Source organism: Benincasa hispida, unplaced genomic scaffold (genome assembly GCF_027475165.1).
Source record: "Benincasa hispida cultivar pf3 unplaced genomic scaffold, pf3_genome.v1.1 HicScf1083, whole genome shotgun sequence".
Classification (NCBI taxonomy): domain Eukaryota; kingdom Viridiplantae; phylum Streptophyta; class Magnoliopsida; order Cucurbitales; family Cucurbitaceae; genus Benincasa; species Benincasa hispida.
Genome location: NW_028325393.1, coordinates 33,964 through 45,432, shown reverse-complemented (window position 1 = coordinate 45,432; position 11,469 = coordinate 33,964). Strand labels below are relative to the sequence as shown.

Here is an 11,469-nt window from a genome sequence, read left to right as displayed (position 1 = left end):
GTTCAAATTGAACTTAGGTTTGAATTTGAATAGTTAAAATTCAAATTAGGGTTTGTATAATTATATTTGATATAATTAATTAACGTTTAATTTATCGAAATTAAACGAAATTGGAGAGTTTATAATATTTAAATATTGATTTAAATATTAATTACATGAATATGATTCATGTTTAAAATTAGATGTTTGATTAATTTAATAATTGATATTAAATTTTTATTGAATTAATTAAATTTTTTTAATTAATTAAAACAAAATTAATTTTCATTTCTTATTCAATTTTAGAAATTGAATATTGTTTTCTTAGTTTAATTAATTTTGAATTAATTAAAATGAAAATTGTAAATTAATTCAATTTAATTTTGGAATTAAATTGAGATAGTGGAAATATCCACATTTTTGCTTATTTTGGTGGATTGTTCTAAATGAAATACCTAATTCCACTTCTTGAGTGCTTCTTGAAGTGTTATATTGCTGAAAAGTTTAGTAGATGCATGTAATGGTTACATAAAACTCTTCAATTTACATAGAATGGAGGAAGAACTGGAAAAAGTTTTTGTTGAGTTCTACTCCTTCACTTTAAATCCATTCTATTCCCTTCACAAATTCACTTCATTTTTTATTTCCACAACTCAAATTCAGGCTTAGAATAGTAGCAAAGATCTCTTGATGGTTCACTGAAGATTTGGAGCTGAAATCACGTGAAGAGCAGCTTGGATTTTGTTCGAAGCTAAGTAGGTGTCGTTAGTTCTACCTAACCCAAAACAAACAATATTTATAAAACTCAAACAACAACCTAACTAACTCATAGTTAAAATGAAAGTAAGAGGTCAATCCACAGGGAAATGTTATATAATATTTTCTTTAACCAAGCTTAACTATGAAAGCTATAAAATGGGGTTCTTTTTAATTAAAACAAAAAAAAACATGCTAAAAATCAAAAGATAAAGGATAGTTGTAACCAAGTTTAGAACAATCTTGCTTCTAATCCAAGTTAGACATTCATTGCAATTCTTATCATTGAATTCTACAAATTTAATTCACAATCGGATTACGCTCGCAACTACTCACTCAACTCTAACAAGCTAGCCTCTACAAAGGCCGACAACTAGCAATAACCTAGTCAAGAGAGCGTTCTATGATTAAGGTTGGATAGGCCAAACCCTAATCAACCTACATGCTCCTACTTCCATTAGGTTCAATAGCGGCCATATAGAATAGAAAACATACGTATTAGGTTCCTAGATTCAATTGCGTTGATTAATTGTTAATATAGCTTACTCAATTAACCAAGTTTGCTCCAAATTCAGTAATTAGTACATCCTAGGAATAGCCATCAAACACACAATTAATGTTGCCTCTTGTAGATCTTAGCTAGACATTCCATCGAACACATTAAAAGCAACATATACAACAATGATTGTGACAAAACCAAGCATTTAGGCTAAACATGCTCAAGATATAGATCATTCAACATGCTTCATGAATTAAAATAAGATAAAAAAATGCTCAAATTCAGATTGCTAATAATAAAGAAAGTAGAAAACTCAAAAGAATTTACAAGAATCCTTGAAATAGAAACAAGATTCAATTACTTCAAAAATTCTTAGACAAATTCATGAAAAATTACAAGTTATTGATTACAAATAAAAAAGAAATCAAAATCTAATCTAGGTAGGAAACAAAATTACCATGGAGATTAATTGATACAGAGAGAAATTCCAGCCTCCATAGAATTGTGCTTCTTCCCTTCAGCAAGAAAATGAAAGAAATCTATTTATAGTTGAAGGAATAGCGTTGAGACGCATCGTTGACACTTGGTTGCGCGAGGCATATGCGCGGGATGAATCGCGTCAAAATCTGGAAAAAAGAACGAACGCGTCGAGTTTTCTGTTTAATACTCGCTCCTTGACACTCGGTGATGGAATACTCGATACTCGACGGTCAATACTCGATGACCTTTTTAGTAATTACTCGATAACTCGAGAACCTTACTTGATAGCTCGATAACAATTTCCTTGATGGTTGATTACTCATGTGAAACCCATATCTCAATTTCTCTATTTAAATAGGTAATTAAGGAAATTAACTAAGTGTAAGTTAATTCCTATGTTGAAGAGAAGGAAAATTTTTAAGTATTGGAATAGATTTTCCTTGAGTAGCTCTGAGTTGAGCCTTAACTAGTTAAAATTTGACTAAGTGTGAAGTCAAAAAAGAAACCATGTGTTTGGTGTTAGGAAACATTAACACATAAGATGAGGCTAAGTTCGTAGAGGTTAAAAGAAATTAAGCCTTAAAGTCAAAGGACAACCATGCATTGAGTTTATGAAGTTTGCCCAAATGTTGGCATGACAAGGGACGCATGTTGGTCGAAGCATTGGCAAGAAGCACTTCCCAAAGGTTGCTCATGCGTTGGGATGATAAGAGACTGCGTGAGCGAGAGCGAGAAGGCTAGACAATGAGCGCAAGGCACTGTGCAGACGATCGTGTAGCTACGTACGGTGCTAAGCGATGCACTAGATGATCATCTAGCTACGTGCGACGCTAAACGATGCGAAGTGATGCATAGCACTAGATGATAAATGATAAGCATGGGTGCTACGACGATAAGCGTGAGCGCTACACCATAGGTGAAGCGCTAAGACGATGGGTGTTGCACGATAGACACACACGTTAGACGATGGCGCTACACAATGAGCGGACGTGCTAGACGATGGGCGTGATGCGTTAGATGATAGGCGTTAGCGCTACACGATGGGTGACAACGAGAGCTACACGATAGGTGTAGGAGCTATGCGATAGGTTATGCACTAGATGATGAGCGACAGCGAGATCATTAACAGTGAGAGATACGCGGTAGCAATATCATTAACACTGAGAGATCACTAAATGGTGGAGCTATACGATGGGGCATAGGCCCTGTGCAATGGGCGCAGGCGCTACACGATTGGCAACAGCGAGAGGGCTAGATGATGAGCGATAGAGAGAGGGTTGGGTGATAAGTGTCAGCGAGAGATTTAGCTAAACGATAGAGCTATGCGTTGAGTGCAAGAGCTACACAATGGATTACACGATGGGCCAAGTGTTTATGCAGTGCTAAGACTTGTGTTACGCAAGGCTGATGAATTCACCCAGATAAGTGGCTGAACCGAGAGGATGTTGAACTTGAGTTAGTAGGAGGTGGACGAATAGAGTTTCATGCAAAGAAGTTTTATGCATGAGGAAGACAACTCAAACTTCATGCAAGTAGGTGAATGGCATGGAAGTAGGTGGTGGCAAAGCTTGGTGCAAACACTCCAAAAGTTGCTAAAGTAGGAGGTATCTTGCATTGGAAGCCTTAGGAAATGAGAAGGATCGGTTCATTTGGCCTATAAATACCACACAAGGTAACTCTTTAGTTTATAACACAAATTCTCTTCAAAGAATAGTAGGAAGAGTGTTTGAGAGCAGATTTGGAGGAAAACCATGCATTTCCAAGAGGAGGAGATGTTGTCAGATAGTGAGGTCTAGAAGTAGCATCAACTTAGGATGAGGAGTTCTCCCAAACTACTTGTGCGTTTTGAGTGATTTCAAAGCCACTTGAAATATCTAAGAGTCTAGTTTTCAAAGTAGGGCTGTGGAAGAAAAAGCTCCAAGGAATCAGACTAGAGAATGAGGAAAATACAGAATGGTTGAGCTCTCAGGTAAGTTTAGGTCAATCTTGATGATTCGAGGATTCCGACCAAACCACGAAGATTTATATTATGAGAATTTAAGGTAAGCTTCTTGATAAATTTTAGAGCATGTTTGTAGAAGAAAGTATCTCGAAATAAGGTTTAGAACTATGAGTAATCCGAGCTTAAAATTGAATCTGGAATTTAGGGTTCAAAAGGGAGCCCAAGGAAACCAAAGAACTTCTAGAGAGAAAGGTTCCTACCTTACCAAGGCGAGTGGTAATTTCCTTTAAGTCTTAAGCATATCTTATAGAGTATATGTATGCTTATATTGTGAATGAGTAATTAGCATGAGAATGAGAATATGTGAACGGGACCGTCAGGGGTTCAATAGACCTAGTTCTTGAGCCTGGAACAGAACCTCACAGGATGGTCAGGGGACCGAGAGGTCTAGTTCTTGAGCCTATGAGAGGAAACTCGTATGGGATGGTAAGAAGGCCGACAGGCCTAGCTTTTGTGCCCATAAGCGTGGATCTATGTGCACATAGGAAACATAAGGAACACAAGAGAGTAAGCGTTTATGACTAGTATTAGTTTAACTATCTACCGTGAGTGTAAATAGAGTTCAGAACAGACTCATTCGAGGCTGAGGTTTGAATGTACTAACCTCGTAGTTGTGATATGTTTGTTAGTTTATGAGTTGAAATAGACTCTAAAAGTTGCTTACCACCCACTGAGCTTCTTGAAGCTCATTATTTTCTTTCATGTTTTTCTTTCCAGGTAGTAAAAGGTGAGAAGTTTCAAGGTGCTGCTAAGGTCAATGTCTGCCACAGCCCTAGTCACACTTTCTATTTTAGAGTTGTTGAAGTAAACTTTATAGTTAAGTCTGAGAGTTGTATAAACGTTATACTATTTGTAATAAAATGAGCTTAGTCAAACAGTTGTTGATTACATCTTTAGGCTTAAAGTTTACTAAGTGTAGTAAGATAGAGATGGCCAGTAGTAATCACAAAAGGGTGGTATCTGCCGTCCTCACGCCTCCCCTCGGGCTCAAGAGGCAGGCTCAGGGCGGGATGTGACTACTTAATAACTTTACCCAATTGTACTTTATAGTATTCTACTAAATACTCGATGGAATTTGATGGTACTCAATGGAATTTTGGTGTTTACTCGATTCTCTTCATTTGTTGATTTCTTGGTTACATAATCTTCTCTTAATGACTTCTAAATGTCTTGCGGATTGTTTTATCTAAAAAATTAGTATTTGAAGCACATAATCAACACAATTTTGGGGGAATTAACATAGAAAATATACATCCTTCGAAGACCTAACACTGCTTCACTTGAAACCCATTCTATTCCCTTCACAAATTCACTTCATTTTTTAGTTCCACTCAAATTCAAGGCTAAGAATAGTAGAGAAAATCTCTTGGTGGTTCACTGAAGATTTAGAGCTGAAATCACGTGAAGAGTAGCTTGGATTTCGAAGAATTCTTCAAAGGTATGTCTTGAAACATTCTTAATACCCTATGAACATATTTATTTTGATGTCAAAATTAAGGAATTAGAATGATTAATGATTCTATTTTCTTCCGCTGCAAGTTTTTGTACTCTAACATATATTATATCACATATAATATAACCTATAGTTCATATTCTCTCATATAACCTATAGTATTAATATGAATTATATTCATATTAATTTTACCCTATAGTTTATATAAGAATCACATATATATAATTAATATCTGAATCATATTAAATATTTATTCCTCTCATTAAAACTTTTTATTATACATATCTTATACATCATATTAATTGTATCTTATATAATTAAACTCCTTTAATTAATTTGAATAATTTAAATTAATCTAAAATTAATTTGATTCTCATTAATCTTTATTAAGCTAACAAAGGGGACCTTATGGACCTATAAATTGAAGCTCCAATGATACGAGATTAATTAATTAAACTCTTTAGTTAAATTAATCAACCTTCATTAACTGTCGGTCACTCCATTAAAGACAGACAACTGCACTCTTTGCACTATAGATATATTTCTTTGTTCCTTGGTTGGGAATGTCCTAAAACTTGGAGTTCATATTTACTAAACATATTCTATTTTTGCATTAAAAGTGTTACCGAGACTTCATTCAATAAAAGTGTTATTGAAATTGCATTCTGTTATAAAATCCTATAAACAAACCCATGGCTGGTATGAATACTTTAACTTTATGTAGAGACATAGAAGTGGATCAAGTTTTAGTATATGGCCACAAAGATCTATATGTATATGGATGAGATTGGGTACCTCGTCCTAGGGACACAATGGATGCGGCCCACTTTGTATATTCATACAAACAATGTAATCTCAAAATCATTCATGTGGAGACATGCGAGTAGAGGCATCCTATACAAAAGACGTTTGCATACCAAACAACGAAATAGTCACTTTTCTTTATAACAACAGTTTACTGTTAAAACTGACAATTTCAAATTGATGACCTAAGGTAACTCGATCTTAATCTTGAGCTAACTATGAATTCTTGTTTATTCGGGATTATCCTTTGATTTACAAATGTGAGAATGGTTCAATGCCATCCCTCAATAAGCCTCCCATTTTGGGATAAAACCAGATAGATAGCTGGGGACATAGTTCTACAAGATGAAATTCACTCATACCCATCTTAGGGTTAGTAGATAGGTTGTTCTCTTAAGTATTGATTGCTAATCTTGAACAAAAGAGCCCCTCCCTCTCATGAAAGAGAGGGATATGGTTTATTAGTTGGACTATAAACCAATTGTTCAATAGAGGATCAGTAGAGACTTAAGGAGCAAGATGTATTTATAAGGCTAAAACGGTAATTTTGAGATAGCTATAAATTCAAATGACTAGTGAAGGATCGACTTACTGATTATAGTTAAATCAAGTGGACAAAAATATATTTACAGTTAGGAGGGTGCAACTATTGAGCTATAGTGGTATGTCCTGGTAGTTAATGAATATTGATTAATTTTGTTTAAAGAGTTTAGCCAATTAAATCTCAAATCATTGGAGCTCATAATCTGTAGGTCCATAAGATCCCTCTACTAGCTCGTAAAAGATTAAATCTTGGGTTAGAATATTGAGTGAATTTGAAATATTGAAATTCAATTTTAGGGTTTGAATAATTATATTTAATATAATTAATGTTTAAATTTATTGAAATCAAATGTATTTGGGGAGTTCAATATATTTGAATGATGATTTAAATATTTATTACATGAATAGGATTCATGTTTGAATTACGTGTTTTATTAATTTCATATTTGATATTAAATTATTATTATTTAATTAATTAAATTTGTTTAATTAATTATTTAAAATCAAATCAAATTTCAATTTTAAACTCAATTTCAGAAATTGAATTTGAAATTATGTTTAATGTAATTATAAGTTAAATATAATTTAAAATTGAAGATGATTTTTCGGTTTTAGTGGATTTATCCATTTTTTGGATTTCTTGGTGGATTTCTTCTTAAATCAACACCTAGGCTACTTTGATAAAATGATGAAGTGCGTGCATGATGAAGTAGATTAAATACTTCAAACTTTCTGAGATTCATGAGATGGATGCTGAAGTTTTGGGAAAATTCTGCTCAACTTCTTTTCCTCTCAAACCCTCTCCAAAGCCACAGAAATTTCCTATCAACAAGAGTTCCACCACTCAATTCAAGTTTGGGATCAGTAGAGAATATTCTTTTGGTAGTCTACTGAAGAATTTGAACGTCAATTTCGTGGAATTTGCAAGGATTAAGTAGAAATCTACAAATGTATTCAAGTTGAAACCTTTTTATTGAAATTGGGTGTTTTAGCATGCTTGTTACTCAAATTAATATAATTAGAGTGCTTAATGATTATGTTACTTCCATATTTTGCAAGTTTGTTCTATTAATTGGATATAACCAATAAACAACACATTGGTCCTTCACAAATTGCTCGTAAGTACAGCTAAGTCAAATTTACTGTTTTACCCCTGTAGTTACACCCAACTTCGTAAGTACCACTGATCCCTCTATGAACAACTAGTCATAGTCTAACTATAATTAAATCCCACTCATGCTAGGAGAGGGTGTGACACCACATTGTTCAAGACTCAGAATGATCCGTTAAAGAAGTAATTTATCTACTTACCCTGAGAAGGAGTGAATTTCTTCTTATGTAGTTTGTTTCCAGCTCCCCAATCAAACTAATCCCCAAAGTGGTAGGCATATTGAGTCAAAAAATCTGGCAACTCTCACTTATGTAAATCAAATTACCGCCCTCATAGGTAGGAGTTCACAACTCACTTCGGATTAAAGTCAAGTCACCTATGGTCATTCCGGTGAAATGAAAGTCTCTTGTAGCAATGGTGTTCTAAGGAGAGACTATTCATTTCGTGGTTTGGTCTTATACAAACTCTTTGTATAGAATACCCCACTCGCATATCTCCACATGAATGGTCATGAGCAGATCATTTGTAACACTTTACAATGATTAGAACAATTACAAAATGGTTTGTATCTGCAGTGTCATAAGGATAAGGTACCTAATCTTATCCATCTACTATAGACCGTTCAATTTATTACTTAAACATGATCCACCTGTATGTCTTTACACACATGTTTAAGCTTCACCTAATAACCTTGGATCTTAGTTTTTTTGGTTTTGGTTTAATGTAACTAAATGTCAAATAAATTAATACTTATTTTATTAAATAAATAATATGTTCGTACAAATACAGTTTATAAACTATAAAACCATGAGATTTAGGGCATCAACCCCAACGATTCAAATATTATTCATATTACATAAATAACCTTTTATTTTTAATAATATGGGTAATGGGATAATGCATATAACTAAAACTATAAATATTTTTAACTTATATAGAATTTCATTCAGTTTTCATAAACACAACATATTAAATATTAATTTGAGATTTCCAACTTTTATTTTATTTCTCTTCCAACAAAATGTCTTATAGAGTCCTTAAAATCCAGCAATGGGATCTTATGATCTTAATATTGTTACCTTTACTTGTACAAATTTTTTAGACTCATTATGCAATTAATATACATTCATTAAATCAAGGTCATTGTACTATAGATCAAGAGTTGTACTCTTATGCACCATTACATGCATTTTATTCACAAGAATTATTTTAGCTCTATAGTAACAACTTATGTCATAACTATCTTTGATTCTCTTTAATTATTGAATAGTAATTTTATGATCCATCACAAATCAAATTTGTCTCGAGCCACATATGATTTTAAAGATATTTTAACTTAGCTTACTAAATAAAGAACTATTAATAAAGCAATGCATTTTTTAATAAATAGAGAAAAACTGAATGTGTGTGCATTAAGATAGATAAAAGTACAATGGACAATACACAAGATGTAGCATCATGCATTCATGTAATACGGAAAAAAAATGTTCATAAAGAAGACATTTGTGGATTAATCAATTACTCAAAATAATATATTATTTAGTCCTAAGGATACATTTCTTTGTTCTTCTAAAACAACAAAGAAAAAATTATTTGGTCACCACAAATTAATTCTATGAGAATTTGGGTGCTAAAGTTTTATGCAATTACAAAAATAATTTAAACTAGTTGCTTTAGAATATCTAAAATTAATTATAATTTTTTTCCATCAAATAGTCATCTCTTAAAAAATAGCTTAAGCTAATGGAGAAGCATTAGGAGAAAGAGGAGAACAAATCGAAGGATTTTGTTTTCCAGAAATGATGGGCTTCACATTTAAACATTGAGATGTAATTGGGCCTTCCCTTCCGCTATATGTGAGGTCAATGTCAGCTAGCTCTACATCTTCACATGGAAACTCGGAACTACAAAGAAGTTTGACTGCGAGCGCATTACCTGAAGTACCTCTGATATTCTTAAAACTAACCTTACTAATCTTGACTTTTGATGGACTCTGAAAGGCAAGAACATAGGACATAATCTTGTCACTTAATTTAAGTATTAAAAATTAAATTAAAAAGAAGTTTAATAACTTTCGTACCTGTTTATTACATAGGTTGTGTGGACAGTATTCCTGATCTATGAGAATTGGATTGCTGACATTGACCATAATTATATCTTCATAGTGCATATCAGAAGCGGTTCCAGCAGCAGGAGAAGCTGGCCATGTTTTGATTCTAACGCCATTCGATGTATTCATCAATGTACAATTCTTAACTATGATTCCCTCCACAGGTTCTTCAACATTGTATTTTCCTAGGCTTCCTACACTTATACCATGTCCAGGCCCACATGTCACATTAGTAATTGTTACTTGCTTACTTCCATCCCCAAGTGAGATACAATCATCTCCAGTACCAATGTTTGTATTAAGGACATTAATCCCAAGAGATCGACCAATGTGAATTCCATCAGAATTAATACTATCTCCTGGTGCATTTATGGTGAAATGTTGGAAGGTGAGGTTCTTACAACCCAATACATTGACATGAAAGTTCTTGCTATCTTTAGACGTTATATCACTTACTGTCGAATTTTTTATAAAGCTTAACTGCAAACTCTGCATTTTTTTAAATAAAATAAATTATCATACTTATATATATTTACTTAAAAAAGAGTAAACGTAAATGTTAGTTTGATAGTTAAAATTGTAACAATAAATAATATATGGGCCAACAGTACTAAACATTTTTGTTACGTGATTAAATTGTGCTTACCATGGGAATACGATCACACTTTGAGTTTTTATGGCAATCATTTTTCTCCCAGGCCACTTTTCCTTGCCCATCTAAAACACCACCACCTGTTAATGTTAAGTAATCGATATATCTGAAACTAATCCATCCGTCTCCGGTTAGATCCGGTGGTGCCTGCAATGTTCCTTGAAGTTGAATTTCGATGGGGCTTTTGCAAGGGCCCACCAACTGAACTGCACTTAACTTGTAAGTTTCTTTTGGAATAATGACTTTACTTTGGGTTGTTGATGCACAAGCTTCCTTCCATGCATTTGTTAGAGCCTATTTAATTTTTAAAATATATTAATAAATCTGATTGATGCCACTAGATGTTTTATTTCTCTCAATCGATGATAATAAAAAATGATAATTTACCTGAGATATTTCAGCATTAGGTGCAGCACCATACTTTGTCACATCGAAAACACCATCACTAGATTGAGATTGCCCTCTAGATAAAGAAACCAATATGAATGATAGAGCCACAAAGTTCAATGTTGTACGCATCTTGTTCTTCTTCTCTACGTCTATATTTTTTCTTTTCTACCCAATCTCTTGTATAGTTTTGTTTTGGAAGAAAATGTTTGTGTATGTTTCAATTACAATTCAAAGTATTTATATTGAAATAGAGAAATCCAACACCACTCAATTTCTCCTATAATTAGTTTTCTCCTTTACTCCAAATAAGGATAAGCAAGTATACTACTTGTCAAACTATGATAAACTATTTATGTCTAAAAACATGCCATACCTTTCACCCAACCTGATCAAATGTTATCCCACAAATGTCTATCTTGGATAAAATAGTTTTGTGGGTGAAAAAGTAAACAAAAATAAGTGGCCCATTGTAAACATGCATAATTTTAGGAAAAAAAATCTTTAAAAAACTAAATATAACAATGGAATTGTAATTATTTGTTATTTAATTAAAGTTTTAGAACTAGTGGTAAGAAATTTATTCAAATTAAAAGAGAAAGATCAAAATTTAAAATTATTTAAAATTATATTTCTTATCAATTTATCTTAAAAGATATTTTATTTTATACGTATGATCTCTATGTTAATCAA

General features: G+C 32.9%; 1 protein-coding gene across 1 annotated transcript; it reads right to left on the bottom strand.

The window, feature by feature from the left end:
* Positions 1-9,362: 9,362 nt before the first annotated feature.
* LOC150031617 (exopolygalacturonase-like) lies at positions 9,363-10,908 on the bottom strand. Its single transcript, XM_090308848.1, has 4 exons — positions 10,777-10,908; positions 10,384-10,683; positions 9,708-10,226; positions 9,363-9,620 (listed from the first exon to the last, which is right to left on the bottom strand). The coding sequence occupies exons 1-4, from the start codon at positions 10,906-10,908 to the stop codon at positions 9,363-9,365; spliced, it is 1,209 nt and encodes a 402-aa protein (XP_090164974.1).
* Between the last annotated feature and the right edge of the window lie 561 nt (positions 10,909-11,469).

Excerpts from the sequence above, each read along its gene's own strand:
- LOC150031617 (XM_090308848.1), bottom strand. The coding sequence starts at position 10,908 with ATGCGTACAACATTGAACTTTGTGGCTCTATCATTCATATTGGTTTCT. Across the intron at positions 10,684-10,776 it reads CTAATGCTGAAATATCTCAG|GCTCTAACAAATGCATGGAA; the intron begins GTAAATTATCAT and ends AAAATTAAATAG. Across the intron at positions 10,227-10,383 it reads AGTGTGATCGTATTCCCATG|AGTTTGCAGTTAAGCTTTAT; the intron begins GTAAGCACAATT and ends AAAAAAATGCAG.